This window comes from Tachyglossus aculeatus, chromosome 2 (genome assembly GCF_015852505.1).
Source record: "Tachyglossus aculeatus isolate mTacAcu1 chromosome 2, mTacAcu1.pri, whole genome shotgun sequence".
Lineage (NCBI taxonomy): Eukaryota > Metazoa > Chordata > Mammalia > Monotremata > Tachyglossidae > Tachyglossus > Tachyglossus aculeatus.
The window spans coordinates 132,472,561-132,485,083 of record NC_052067.1 but is presented as its reverse complement, the minus strand read 5'-3'; the positions used below and the strand labels follow the sequence as shown (position 1 = coordinate 132,485,083).

Genomic DNA, 12,523 nt, shown 5'->3' with positions numbered 1-12,523 from the left:
CTTGTCAGCTGTGTGACTTTGGGCAAGTCACTTCACTTCTCTGGGCCTCAGTGACCTCATCTGGAAAATGGGGATTGACTGTGAGCCCTCCGTGGGACAACCTGATCACTCTGTAGCCTCCCCAGCGCTTAGAACAGTGCTTTGCACATAGTAAGCGCTTAATAAATGCCATTATTATTATTATTGTTATTATTAGACACCACATCTTGAATCTAATACAGTGCTCTGCTCACCCTGTTTCTTGGTACAGTTTTCTTGGTAAAAATGCAGAAGCGGTTAACCATTGCCGCTTTCCGCGTGGTAAACCAGAGTCTCTTCATTCGACTCCCTCCAATGTCGCCGCTGCCCATCAATCAGTCAATCAATCAATCAATCGTATTTGTTGAGCGCTTACTGTGTGTGGAGCACTGTACTAAGCGCTTGGGAAGTACCAGTTGATCACAGGGGAGTTTTGACTTGTAGCAAATTGCCTTCCACTCACTAGCCACTGGCCAAGCTAGGAATGGGATGGGTAGGCCTCTGCTTGCCTCTCCCTCCCATAGCCGAGACTGGTAATAATAATAATAATAATAATGGCATTTATTAAGCGCTTACTATGTGCAAAGCACTGTTCTAAGCACTGGGGAGTTACAAGGTGATCAGGTTGTCCCTCAGGGGGCTCACAGTCTTCATCCCCATTTTACAAATGAGGGAACTGAGGCCCAGAGAAGTGAAGTGACTTGCCCAAAGTCACCCAGCTGACAATTGGCGGAGCCGGGATTTGAACCCGTGACCTCTGACTCCCAAGCCCGGGCTCTTTCCACTGAGCCACGCTGCTTCTCTGTGGTAGAGGACTGGAAACTCTCCAGGCGCGATCCTGAGGGGAGTCCTCCCAATAGACAGACTTTAATGCCAGATTCAGGGAATAATGCTTTGGTGGGAGGAGGATGAAACCTACATTGAAACCCGAACTTTTGGGATCATGAATTCCTGGTCAGCCTCTCCATGGAGATAACGCCCCAATGAAAAGTCCAAACATGAATTCCCGTTGCGAACCAAGGGTACGGAATGTGTGATTCATTCATTCATTCCGTCGTATTTACTGAGCGCTTACTGTGTGCAGGGCACTGTACTAAGCGCTTGGGAAGTACAAGTTGGCGTGATCTTTGTGCTAGAGGTAGAAATTGGCTTTGACACACATGCTGAGCCTATTAGCACTTTGTAGAGAGTAAACATCAAGTGTATTAGCTATTTCTAAGGGGTGCGATCCTCCGGCTGTGAATAATCATCTCAATTATTAATCTTGTACTTTAAAGGAGCAAATATTTAAAACAACAGTAATTTAAAAGAAGATCCACCCATGGTGAACAAACACTAATCAAGTGGGACACAGTCCATGTCTCACATGGGGCTCAGAGTCTTAATCTCTATTTTACTGATGAGGTAACTGAGGCACAGAGGAGTGAAGTGATTTGCAGGGAGGCTCAGTGGAAAGAGCCCGGGCTTTGGAGTCAGAGGTCATGGGTTCGAATCCCGACTCCGCCACATGTCTGCTGTGTGATCTTGGGCAAGTCGCTTCACTTCTCTGGGCCTAAGTTCCCTCATCTGTAAAATGGGGATGAAGACTGTGAGCCCCCCGTGGGACAACCTGATCACCTTGTTACCTCCCCAGCGCTTAGAACAGTGCTTTGCACATAGTAAGCGCTTAATAAATGCCATCATCATTATTATTATTTTTATTACTATGGGCAAAGGCCCATAGTAAGCACTTAATAAATGCCATCATAATAATAATAATTATTATTATTATCCATTGCATTTCTTTTTTAAATGGTATGTGTTAAACACTTTTTTTTGTGCCAGGCAACCGTACAAGACTCCGGTGTAGATAAAATGAAACTTAATCTTTATTTTACTGATGAGGTAACTGAGGCACAGAGGAGTGAAGTGATTTGCCCAAGGTCACAAGGTGGTGGAGTTGGGATTAGAATCCAGGTTTTTTGTTCTCTTAGGCCTTTGCTCTGTCTGCTGGGCCATGCTGCTTCTCACTGCTTCCGACCCGACACTGCCAGAAATATGACTAATGCCCTCAGCGGCGTAAGTAAAGGTCATTTATTTATTAATCGTATTTGTTAAGCGCACTCTGCTGTTCTAAGCGCCGGGGTAGGTTCATGTTTATCAGGTTACTTGTACATATTTATTTTATTTTGTTAGTATGTTTGGTTTTGTTCTCTGTCTCCCCCTTTTAGACTGTGAGCCCACTGTTGGGTAGGGACTGTCTCTATATGTTGCCGATTTGTACTTCCCAAGCGCTTAGTACAGTGCTCTGCGCACAGTAAGCGCTCAGTAAATACGATTGATGATGATGATGATTCTATTTATTTTATTTTGTTAATATGTTTTGATGTTTTGTCTGTCTCCCGCTTCTAGACCGTGAGCCTGCTGTCGGGTAGGGACCGTCTCTATATGTTGCCGACTTGTACTTCCCAAGCGCTTAGCACAGTGCGCTGCACACAGTAAGGGCTCAATAAATACGATTGAAAGGGAAAAAGTCCCTGTCCTGTGGGGATCACTGTCTAAGTAATAATAATAATAATAATAGACTGTGAGCCCACTGTAGGGTAGGGACTGTCTCTATATGTTGCCAATTTGTACTTCCCAAGCGCTTAGTACAGTGCTCTGCACATAGGAAGCGCTCAATAAATACGATTGATGATGATGATGAATAATAATAATGGCATTTGTTCAGCGCTTACTATGTGCAAAGCACTGTTCTAAGCACTGGGGAGTTTACAAGGTTGCCCCGCGTGGGGCTCACAGTCATCATCCCCATTTTACAGATGAGGTGACTCCGAGAAGTTAAGTGACTTTTTTTTTATGGCATTTATTAAGCGCTTACTATGTGCAAAGCACTGTTCTAAGCGCTGAACTAGGCCCTCAGTTCCTCTTCTTCCATTCCCTTCCACATCACCCTGGCACTGGGATTTTCGCCGTATACTAACCCCAACAGTCCCACAGCACTTATTACCATATCCATAATTTATTTATTTATATTGCTGTATTAATGGACCCTTCTCTCAGGGTCACGCCTGGAGAGTTTCCAGGACTCCACCAGTCTCTACTAAGGGAGAGAGGGAGTGACTTGCCCAAGGTCACACAGCAGACATGTGGGGGAGCTGGGATTCGAACCCATGACCTCTGACTCCAAAGAGAGAACAGGTATTGAATCCCCATTTTACAGGTGAGAAAACTGAGGCATGGAGGAGCCACTTGCCTTAGGCCACACAGAAGGGAAGGGGTGGAGGCGGGATTAGAACCCAGGTCCTCTCACTCTCAGGCCTGTGCTCTTTCCACTAGGCCATGCTGCTTTCCACGTTTGACCAGTTTTCAGTCATTTTGCTTCTTTGTGCCTCAGTTCCCTCATCTGTAAAATGGGGATTCAGTACCTGGTCTTAATTTTATTACTCTATTTATTTTACTTGTCCCTATTTACTATTCCATTTATTTCATTTATTCTATTTATTTAGAGAAGCAGCGTGGCTCAGTGGAAAGAGCACGGACTTTGGAGTCAGAGGACATGGGTTCGAATCCTGACTCTGCCACTTGTCAGCTGTGTGACTCCGGGCAAGTCACTTCACTTCTCTGGGCCTCAGTTCCCTAATCTGGAAAATGGGGATGAAGACGGTGAGCTCCCTGTGGGACAACCTGATCACCTTGTATACCCCCAGTGCTTAGAACAGTGCCTTGCACATAGTAAGCGCTTAATAAATGCCATTATTATTATTATTTTGTTAATGATGTGCATCTAGCTTTATTTCTATTCATTCTGATGACTTGACACCTGTCCACATGTCTTGTTTTGTTGTCTGTCTCCTCCTTCTAATAATAATAATAATAATAATGGCATTTATTAAGCGCTTACTATGTGCAAAGCACTGTGAGCCCATTGTTGGGGAGGGGCCATCTCTAGATGTTGCCAACCTGTACTTCCCAAGCGCTTAGTACAGTGTTCTGCACACAGTAAGCGCTCAATAGATACGATTGAATGAATGAATGAACTCCTACATAGACCTTGAGCCCTGTGTGGAACAGAGATTGGGTCCAACCTGATTACCTTGTATCTTATACTGTGCTCTGCAAACGGTAGGCACTTACTAAATACCACTAACTGATTGGTCGATTGATAATAATGAGGGCATTTATTAAGCGCTCACTATGTGCAAAACACTGTTCTAAGCGCTGGGGAGGTTACAAGGTGATCAGGTTGTCCCACGGGAGGCTCACAGTCTTAATCTCCATTTTCCAGATGAGGTCACTGAGGCCCAGAGAAGTGAAGTTGCCAACTTGTACTTCCCAAGCGCTTAGTACAGTGCTCTGCACACAGTAAGCGCTCAGTAAATACGATTGATTGATTGAAGTGACTTGCCCAAGGTCACACAGCTGACCAGTGGCGGAGCTGGGATTTCTGACTCCAAAGCCCGGGCTTTTTCCACCGAGCCGCGCTGCTTCTCTTCGGCACTTAGTACAGTGCTTGGTAATAATAATAGAGAAGCAGCGTGGCTCAGTGGAAAGAGCCCGGGCTTTGGAGTCAGTGGTCATGGGTTCAAATCCCAGCTCCGCCAATTGTCAGCTGTGTGATCTTGGGCAAGTCACTTAACTTCTCTGTGCCTCAGTTGCCTCATCTGTAAAATGGGGATTGACCGTGAGCCCCCCGTGGGACAATCTGATCACCTTGTATCCCCCCAGCGCTTAGAACAGTGCTTTGCACGTAGTAAGTGCTTATTAAATGCCATCATTATGATGGTATTTGTTAAGTGCTTACTATCTGCCAAACACCGTTCTAAGCGCCAAAGCAGATCAAACAATCGACTAATCAATCAGTGGTATTTAGTCAGTGCCTACTGTGTAGATGCACGTTATCAGATTGTCCCACGTGGGGCTCACGGTCTTAATCCCCACTTTCCAGATGAGGTGACTGAGGCCCAGAGAAGTGAAGTGACCTGCCCAGAGTCACGCAGCTGATTAGTGGCGGGGTCGGGATTAGAACCCATGACCTCTGACTCCCAAGCCCGGGCTCTTTCCACTGAGCCGCGCTGCTTCTCTAAAAGCACTTCACAAATACTATCAAAAATATTATTAATTAATAAATAGTAGGGATGGAGGTGCTCAAGGAAGAGCCACAGGGTGAGGTGTCTGAGCGTGATGGACACCCTTAGTCGGCTGTTTCGTGTAGGGGCCGGGGCGGAGGCCCAGTGGTCAGAACAGTCCCGTCTTTCTGTAGTCACTTAACTTCTCTGTGCCTCAGTTACCTCATCTGTAAAATGGGGATGAAGATTGTGAGCCCCCCCATGGGACAACCTGATCACTTTGTATCCTCCCCAGCGCTTAGAACAGTGCTTTTTTTATTACTCTATTTATTTATTTATTTATTTATTTTACTTGTACATTTCTATCCTATTTATTTTATTTTGTTGGTATGTTTGGTTCTGTTCTCTGTCTCCCCCTTTTAGACTGTGAGCCCACTGTTGGGTAGGGACTGTCTCTATGTGTTGCCAATTTGTACTTCCCAAGCGCTTAGTACAGTGCTCTGCACATAGTAAGCGCTCAATAAATACGATTGATTGATTGATTGATTGCTTTGCACATAGTAAGTGCTTAACAAATACCAAAATTATTATTATTATTACTCTCCCCTCTGCCATCCCCTGTACAAATGGCTCAGGGCTTGTCTCCCTGCCTTTCTTCATCATTCATTCAATCGTATTTATTGAGCGCTTACTGTGTGCCAAGCACTGTTCTAAGCGCTTGGGAGAGTGCACTATAACAATAAACAGACATATTCCTGCCCACAACGTGCTCACAGTCTAGAGGGGAAGGCAGATATTAATCTAAATCAATAAATTACAGCTGTATCCAGAAATATAGCCATATGTGGGGATGGGAGGATGAATGAGGGAGCAAGTAAGAGGGGCGCAGGAGGGAGTGGGAAAATTCCTTGCCACATTCCGCTGGCAGGGAATGTGCCTCCCAACTCCGCTATAATGTACTCTCCCAAGCGCTTAGTACAGCGCTCTACGCTCAGTAAGTCCTCAGTAAATCTGATTGATTGGTTGTTATCAATATTAAATGTCGTCGAGTCGTTTCCGATTCATAGCGGCTCCATGGATAGACTTTCTCCAGAACGTCCTGTCCTCTGCCATAATCCACAACCTTTCTAACGGTTCTTCTGTTATCGTTGTTACGGTCTCTATAATAATAATAATGGCATTTATTAAGCGCTTACTATGTGCAAAGCACTGTTCTAAGCGCTGGGAAGGTTACAAGGTGATCAGGTTGTCCCATGGGGGGCTCACAGTCTTAATCCCCATTTGACAGATGAGGGAACTGAGGCCCAGAGAAGTGAAGTGACTCGCCCAAAGTCACACAGCTGATGAGTGGTAGAGCTGGGATTAGAACCCATGACCTCTGGCATGGCCTCCTCCAGGAGGCCTTCCCAGACTGAGCCCCCTCCTTCCTTTCTGCCTCATTCCCCTCTCCATCTCCCCCGTCTTACCTCCTTCCCTTCCCCACAGCACCTGTATGTTTATATATATGTTTGTACATATTTATTACTCTATTTTACTTGTACATATCTATTCTATTTATTTTATTTTGTTAATATGTTTGGTTTTGTTCTCTGTCTCCCCCTTTTAGACTGTGAGCCCACTGTTGGGTAGGGACTGTCTCTATATGTTGCCAACTTGGACTTCCCAAGCGCTTAGTCCAGTGCTCTGCACACAGTAAGCGCTCAATAAATACGATTGATTGATTGATTGATTGATTAAGCGACTTACCTAAAGTCACACAGCTGGCAATTGGCGGAGCCGGGATCCCTCCAGCTGCTGGACTGCCTCTTCCTCATTTTCCCCGGACTTTTCCTAGCATTAGCGTCGTCTCCAGAGAACGTCCTCCTGATCGTGCGTCCGAAATACGCTAATCTAGGTCGAGTCATTTGGCCTTCCAAAGACCACTTTGGTTTAATTTGCTCCAAAATCCATTCGTTCGTTTTTCGGGCAGTCCATGGTATTCAGGAAAGCCTTCTCCAATACCACGTTTCAAAAGAATCGATGTTCTTTCTCTCCCGTTTTTCTCCCGTCCAGCTTTCGGATCCATACTTTGCCGCTCGGAAACACCAGAGAATCGACAATTTGTATTTTTGTGGCAACTGTTACTTGAGTACATTTAGACTGTGAAACCAATATTGGGTAGGGACTGTCTCTATATGTTGCCAATTTGTACTTCCCAAGCGCTTAGTACAGTGCTCTGCACATAGTAAGCACTCAATAAATACGATTGATGATGATTTCATGACTTTTTCCAGGCTCTTCATAGCATTAATCTTCGGGATATTTCTTGGCTATTAGTTCCTTTATTACAGATTATCGATCCCAGGAGGGAAAAACTGTCAACTATTTCACTCTTCTCTCCATTCGCTGCAAATCAATCAATCAATCAATCAATGGTATTTATTGAGCGCTGTGTGCAGAGCACTGGACTAAGCGCTTGGGAAATACAAGTTGGCAACATATATAGTCCCTACCCAACAGTGGGCTCACAGTCTAAAAATAGCAAATGTGTTATGACTTCCAGTTGTCATGATGTTTTCTGGATATTTAAATATAGGCCCATCTTTCTGTTCTGTTCCTTAACTTTTAATAATAAGCCCTTCAAATCTTCTTCACTTTCTGCTAGTAATAATAATAATAAGCGCTTACTACGTGACAAGCTTATTATAATAATAATAAGCGCTATGTGCTGAGCGCCGGGGGAAGATACAAGGTTATTAGATTGTCCCAAGTGGGGTTTACAGTCTTAATCCCCATTTTCCAGCTGAGGTAACTGAAGCCCAGAGAAGTTTAGTGATTTGCCCAGGGTCACAGAGCAGACAAGTGACGGAGCCGGGATTGGAACCCACGACCTCTGACTCCCAAGCCCGGGCTCTTTCCACTAAGCCACAATGCTCAGGGTTGCGCCGTCGGCATAAACGAAGGCTGTTTTTATTCCTAAAATGATCCTTATTCCTAAACTGTGTTGTAGCCTTTGTTTAATAATAATAATAATGATGGCATTTGTTAAGCGCTTACTATGGAGCTTACGATATAGCGAGGGAAGAATAATAATTGGGGTATTCATTAAGTGTTCACTATGTTCCGAGCACAGCACAAGATAACAAGATGGGGCACTGTTGACAGCATTGCCGATTCTGCCTTGGCAATGGCATTTGAATGGCAAACTTGGAATTCCCATTAGATTGTAAGCTCCTCGAGAGCAGGAATCATGTCTGCTGACTCTACTGGACTTTCCTAGCCCTTAGTTCAGAGCTCTGCAGACAGTAAGCCCTCAATACTATTGATTATTTGATTGAACTCAAACTCATTTTATACAGGATTAATTCAACCTAACCACACCCCATAATCCAGTTCTATTCTAGTATATTCTCCCTAACATAACTTGTCAGCTGTGTGACTTTGGGCAAGTCACTTAACTTCTCTGTGCCTCAGTTACCTCATCTGTAAAATGGGGATTGAGACTGTGAGCCCCACGTGGGACAACCCGATCACCTTGTAACATCCCCAGCGCTTAGAACAGTGCTTTGCACATGGTAAGCGCTTAATAAATGCCATTAAAAAAAATGTGCAAAGCACTGTTCTAAGCGCTGGAGGGATACAATGTGATCAAATTGTCCCACCTTAATCCCCATTTTTTACAGATGAGGGAACTGAGGCTCAGAGAAGTGAAGTGACTCGCCCAACATCACACAGCAGACTTGTGGCGGAGCCGGGAATCGAACCCATGACCTCAGACTCCAAAGCCCGGGCTCTTTCCACTGAGCCACGCTGCTTCTCTGTTCAATGTATTTAAGGCTCAGACCCGCAATTCCGCTCTCTGTTTAGACATTTCCCTTCCCAGCGGATCCGTTCCCTCTAGAGAAACGATCCTGAAAAAGGGAATAAGAGTTGCCATATCTGGAGGTGTTTCCCAAGCGGAGCTAAAGCACGGGGCGATTTGACTGCCAAGTGGGAAAGGTCCGGGAGCTGGGCCCGTCCGGAGACTTAAGATGAAAATCTCTTTTAGGGAAAAAGCCAGAGGCCTGGCTTGGCTTCCAGCTCCCCTGGCTCTTTTTCACTTCGCACGCTTGACTCCCTCGTGTTGTTATCGTAACCGAAGTGCCCGTACCCTCCGCTGCCCGCCTTGCCCCGGTGCATCTTCCAAGGGGCACACGCGGCTCTGAAATCTCGCCTGACGCTCTGGTCTTCAGCCAAGAAACAAAACCCGAGAAAACGACAACCCACCCCCATCTTGTTCTCTCCACTCTCCCTCTCTCCCTGAGGAAGATTTCTGCCCAACTCGCGTTCATTTAACTCCCTCGACTCCGTTAGCCGCCGCAGTGAGCGCGGACATCCCAGCTCCACCGCAAGTCTGCTGTGTGACCTTGGGCAAGGTCACTTAACTTCTCTGGGCCTCAGTTCCCTCATCTGTAAAAATGGGGATTAAGACTGTGAGCCCCCCGTGGGACAACCTGATCACATTGTATCCCCCCCAGCGCTTAGAACAGTGCTTGGCACATAGTAAGCGCTTAACAAATGCCATTATCATCATCATCCTCGAAGGGTAGTGGTGCCTTTTGAGGCCCACAATTGCCCCGGGATTACGCCAGGCCAGAGGAGGAAGGCTGAATCGTCTCTCCTGCCCCTCTGGAAATTTTGGCCTTAGGGGATGGGGGCTCTAACTGGATCTTCTTAAGGCAGTTGCGCTTAGAACAGTGCTTTGCACATAGTAAGCGCTTAATAAATACCATCATCATTATTATTATCCTCCGTCGTAGAGGCTGAAGTCCCCGTGGTTCCATCTTTTCCCGTTCCCTCTGCTCTGCCAGGCCTCAGTGGGATGTGGGAAGGGGGTGAAGGCCTGTAGCATCCTTAGTTCCTTAATAGTCCTAGACTGTGAGCCCGTTGTTGGGTAGGGACCGTCTCTATATGTTGCCCACTTGTACTTCCCAATCAATCAATCAATCAATCAATCAATCGTATTTATTGAGCGCTTACTATGTGCAGAGCACTGTACTAAGCGCTTGGGAAGTACAAATTGGCAACACATAGAGACAGTCCCTACCCAACAGTGGGCTCACAGTCTAAAAGGGGGAGACAGAGAACAGAACCAAACATACCAACAAAATAAAATAGGATAGAAATGTACAAGTAAAATAAATAGAGTAATAAATATGTACAACCAAGCGCTCAGTACAGTGCTCTGCACACAGGAAGCGCTCAATAAATACGATTGAATGAATGAATGAATTCCTAATCCGGTGGGGACAGGGGGAATGATTTCACCCTCCCTCCTTGGGGGCAGGGATCGGGTCTACCGACTCTATTACACTGTACTCTGCCCCCGTCGACACTCAACCATTTCTGGTTATGGGCGAATTTACAATTGGCACCCATCCGCCCTACGTTCATTTTCACACGGTGCGATATAACCTCCCCTCCAGCAATCCAGGGGGTGGGAGTTTATGAAAGGGTATTTGCTCGTGCGGTTGGGATGGTTCGGACGCTTTAAATAAAGTCAATGTTTGGGATTAGAAGGGGACTTTGTTTCTCCCACAGGGAATGACTTTGGGAGCCTGTGTGTCTACGTCCAAGCAAACGGCTTAATCGGCTTTTTCCAAGAGCTAGTCTTTTAAAAAGAAATGCAGGAAACGCAGAACTCCTCCCAGGTTCAGTTGCGTTAGACAGACATACCGTACCGGTTTTATTGCTTAAAATACAAAAATAGATCCGTACAGACAGCAAAGAATTCACCACCTTCAAGAGCACTGTAAGTAAAATTCTCGAGCGTACTGTTTATTTCGACCAAACCAGAGTTCATCTCCTCACACAGATTACTTTTTTCCCCTTAGGAGCCCAAATTTGGATTCAGGTTGACATCAACTGGCAGCCCGAGCTTTTCACAGAGGCCACCCGGCCACAAGTAACTACATCAGGCATAAGACACAGTAAAGTGGTATTCAACTTTCAAGTTGGCGGCTCCTGCGGTCCGCACGCGGCCGGGCCGAGGAGGAGGAGGAGGAGGAGGAGGCGGTGATGGCGGCGGCGGCGGCGCCGAGGCCCCGGGCCTCCCCACGGCGGGGTTAGAAAACGATTTCCTTAATTCTCCACCAAGAAAGACAGTCCGTTTTGGTGGGACCGTAACCGACATATTGCAGAAATACAAAAAGGGCGATACAAAAGACTTTGAGCTGTTAAAGCATCAGTTATCAGATCCAGACATAAAGGATGCCCAGATCATTAACTGGCTGCTCGAATTCCGCACCTCGGTCATATACTTGACAAAAGATTTTGAACATCTGGTCAGCATTTTACTGAAATTACCGTGGTTAACCAGAAGGCAAGAAGTGATAGAGGAATATTTGTCTTTTCTCAGTAACCTCGTGTCGGCACAGACCGTCTTCCTGCGATCATGCCTCAGCATGATCGTGTCCCATTTTGTACCTCCCCGAATAATTATTAAGGAAGGTGATGTGGATATTTCAGATTCTGATGATGAAGATGAAAATCTCCCTGCCAATTTCGACACGCGTCACAGGGCCTTGCAAATCATCGCAGGATATGTTCCTTCGACTCCATGGTTTCTAATGCAGATAATTGTGGAAAAATTTCCATTTATCAGCAAGTCAGAGAGAACTTTGGAATGCTACGTCCACAACCTGCTAAGAATTAGTGTGTACTTTCCATCACTGAGACATGAAATCCTGGAACTCATTGTTGAAAAGCTCCTCAAGATGGATGTGGGGGCTTCACGCCAAGATATTGAGGATGCTGAGGAAACAGCCGCTCAGACCGATTATGCGACCGATGCCAGAGAAGGATTATTTGAAATGGTCAGGTTCTTTTTATTATTACAACAAACAAATCTTAGATATTGAAAGAAGTGTTTCGATTTTACCCCATCTTACCTCCTTCCCTTCCCCACAACACCTGTATATATGTATATATATTTGTACATATTTTTTTTTACTCTATTTATTTATTTATTTTATTTGTACATATCTATTCTATTTATTTTATTTTGTTAGTATGTTTGGTTTTGTTCTCTGTCTCCCCCTTTTAGACTGTGAGCCCACTGTTGGGTAGGGACTGTCTCTATATGTTGCCAATTTGTACTTCCCAAGCGCTTAGTACAGTGCTCTGCACATAGTAAGCGCTCAATAAATACGATTGATGATGATGATGATGAAGTTCCACAGGCTAGCTTCATCAAAAGTACCATACAGAGGGGACAGAATTAAGACCCACAGATTCAATCATTACAATCTGTACAAATGAGAAACACAGATGGGGAAAGGTGTGTGCATTGGGTGGGAGAGGAGCTTCGGCCTTAATACCTCATACGGCATCAGGGCCCATTTTCCCAAGTGATTTTTTTAAATCTATTTCCACATTTTCAGGAGTTAATAGTGGGCACAGTTCTTTGAATGTTTCAAGCGTGAATGTTACAAGCCATT

At 45.4% G+C, this 12,523-nt stretch overlaps 1 protein-coding gene across 1 annotated transcript; it reads left to right on the top strand.

The window, feature by feature from the left end:
* The first annotated feature begins 10,436 nt into the window (after positions 1 to 10,436).
* LOC119942337 (RNA polymerase I-specific transcription initiation factor RRN3-like) lies at positions 10,437 to 12,493 on the top strand. Its single transcript, XM_038763076.1, has 3 exons — positions 10,437 to 10,521; positions 11,010 to 11,899; positions 12,467 to 12,493. The coding sequence occupies exons 1-3, from the start codon at positions 10,437 to 10,439 to the stop codon at positions 12,491 to 12,493; spliced, it is 1,002 nt and encodes a 333-aa protein (XP_038619004.1).
* The last annotated feature ends 30 nt before the right edge of the window (positions 12,494 to 12,523 follow it).

What these genes read in the sequence shown, in the direction of transcription:
- LOC119942337 (XM_038763076.1), top strand. Translation starts at nt 10,437, where the DNA reads ATGGGCGAATTTACAATTGGCACCCATCCGCCCTACGTTCATTTTCAC. An exon ending in CCCCTCCAGCAATCCAGGGG is followed by an intron (nt 10,522 to 11,009) that starts GTGGGAGTTTAT and finishes ATCAGGCATAAG; the next exon opens with ACACAGTAAAGTGGTATTCA. An exon ending in GAGAAGGATTATTTGAAATG is followed by an intron (nt 11,900 to 12,466) that starts GTCAGGTTCTTT and finishes CCACATTTTCAG; the next exon opens with GAGTTAATAGTGGGCACAGT.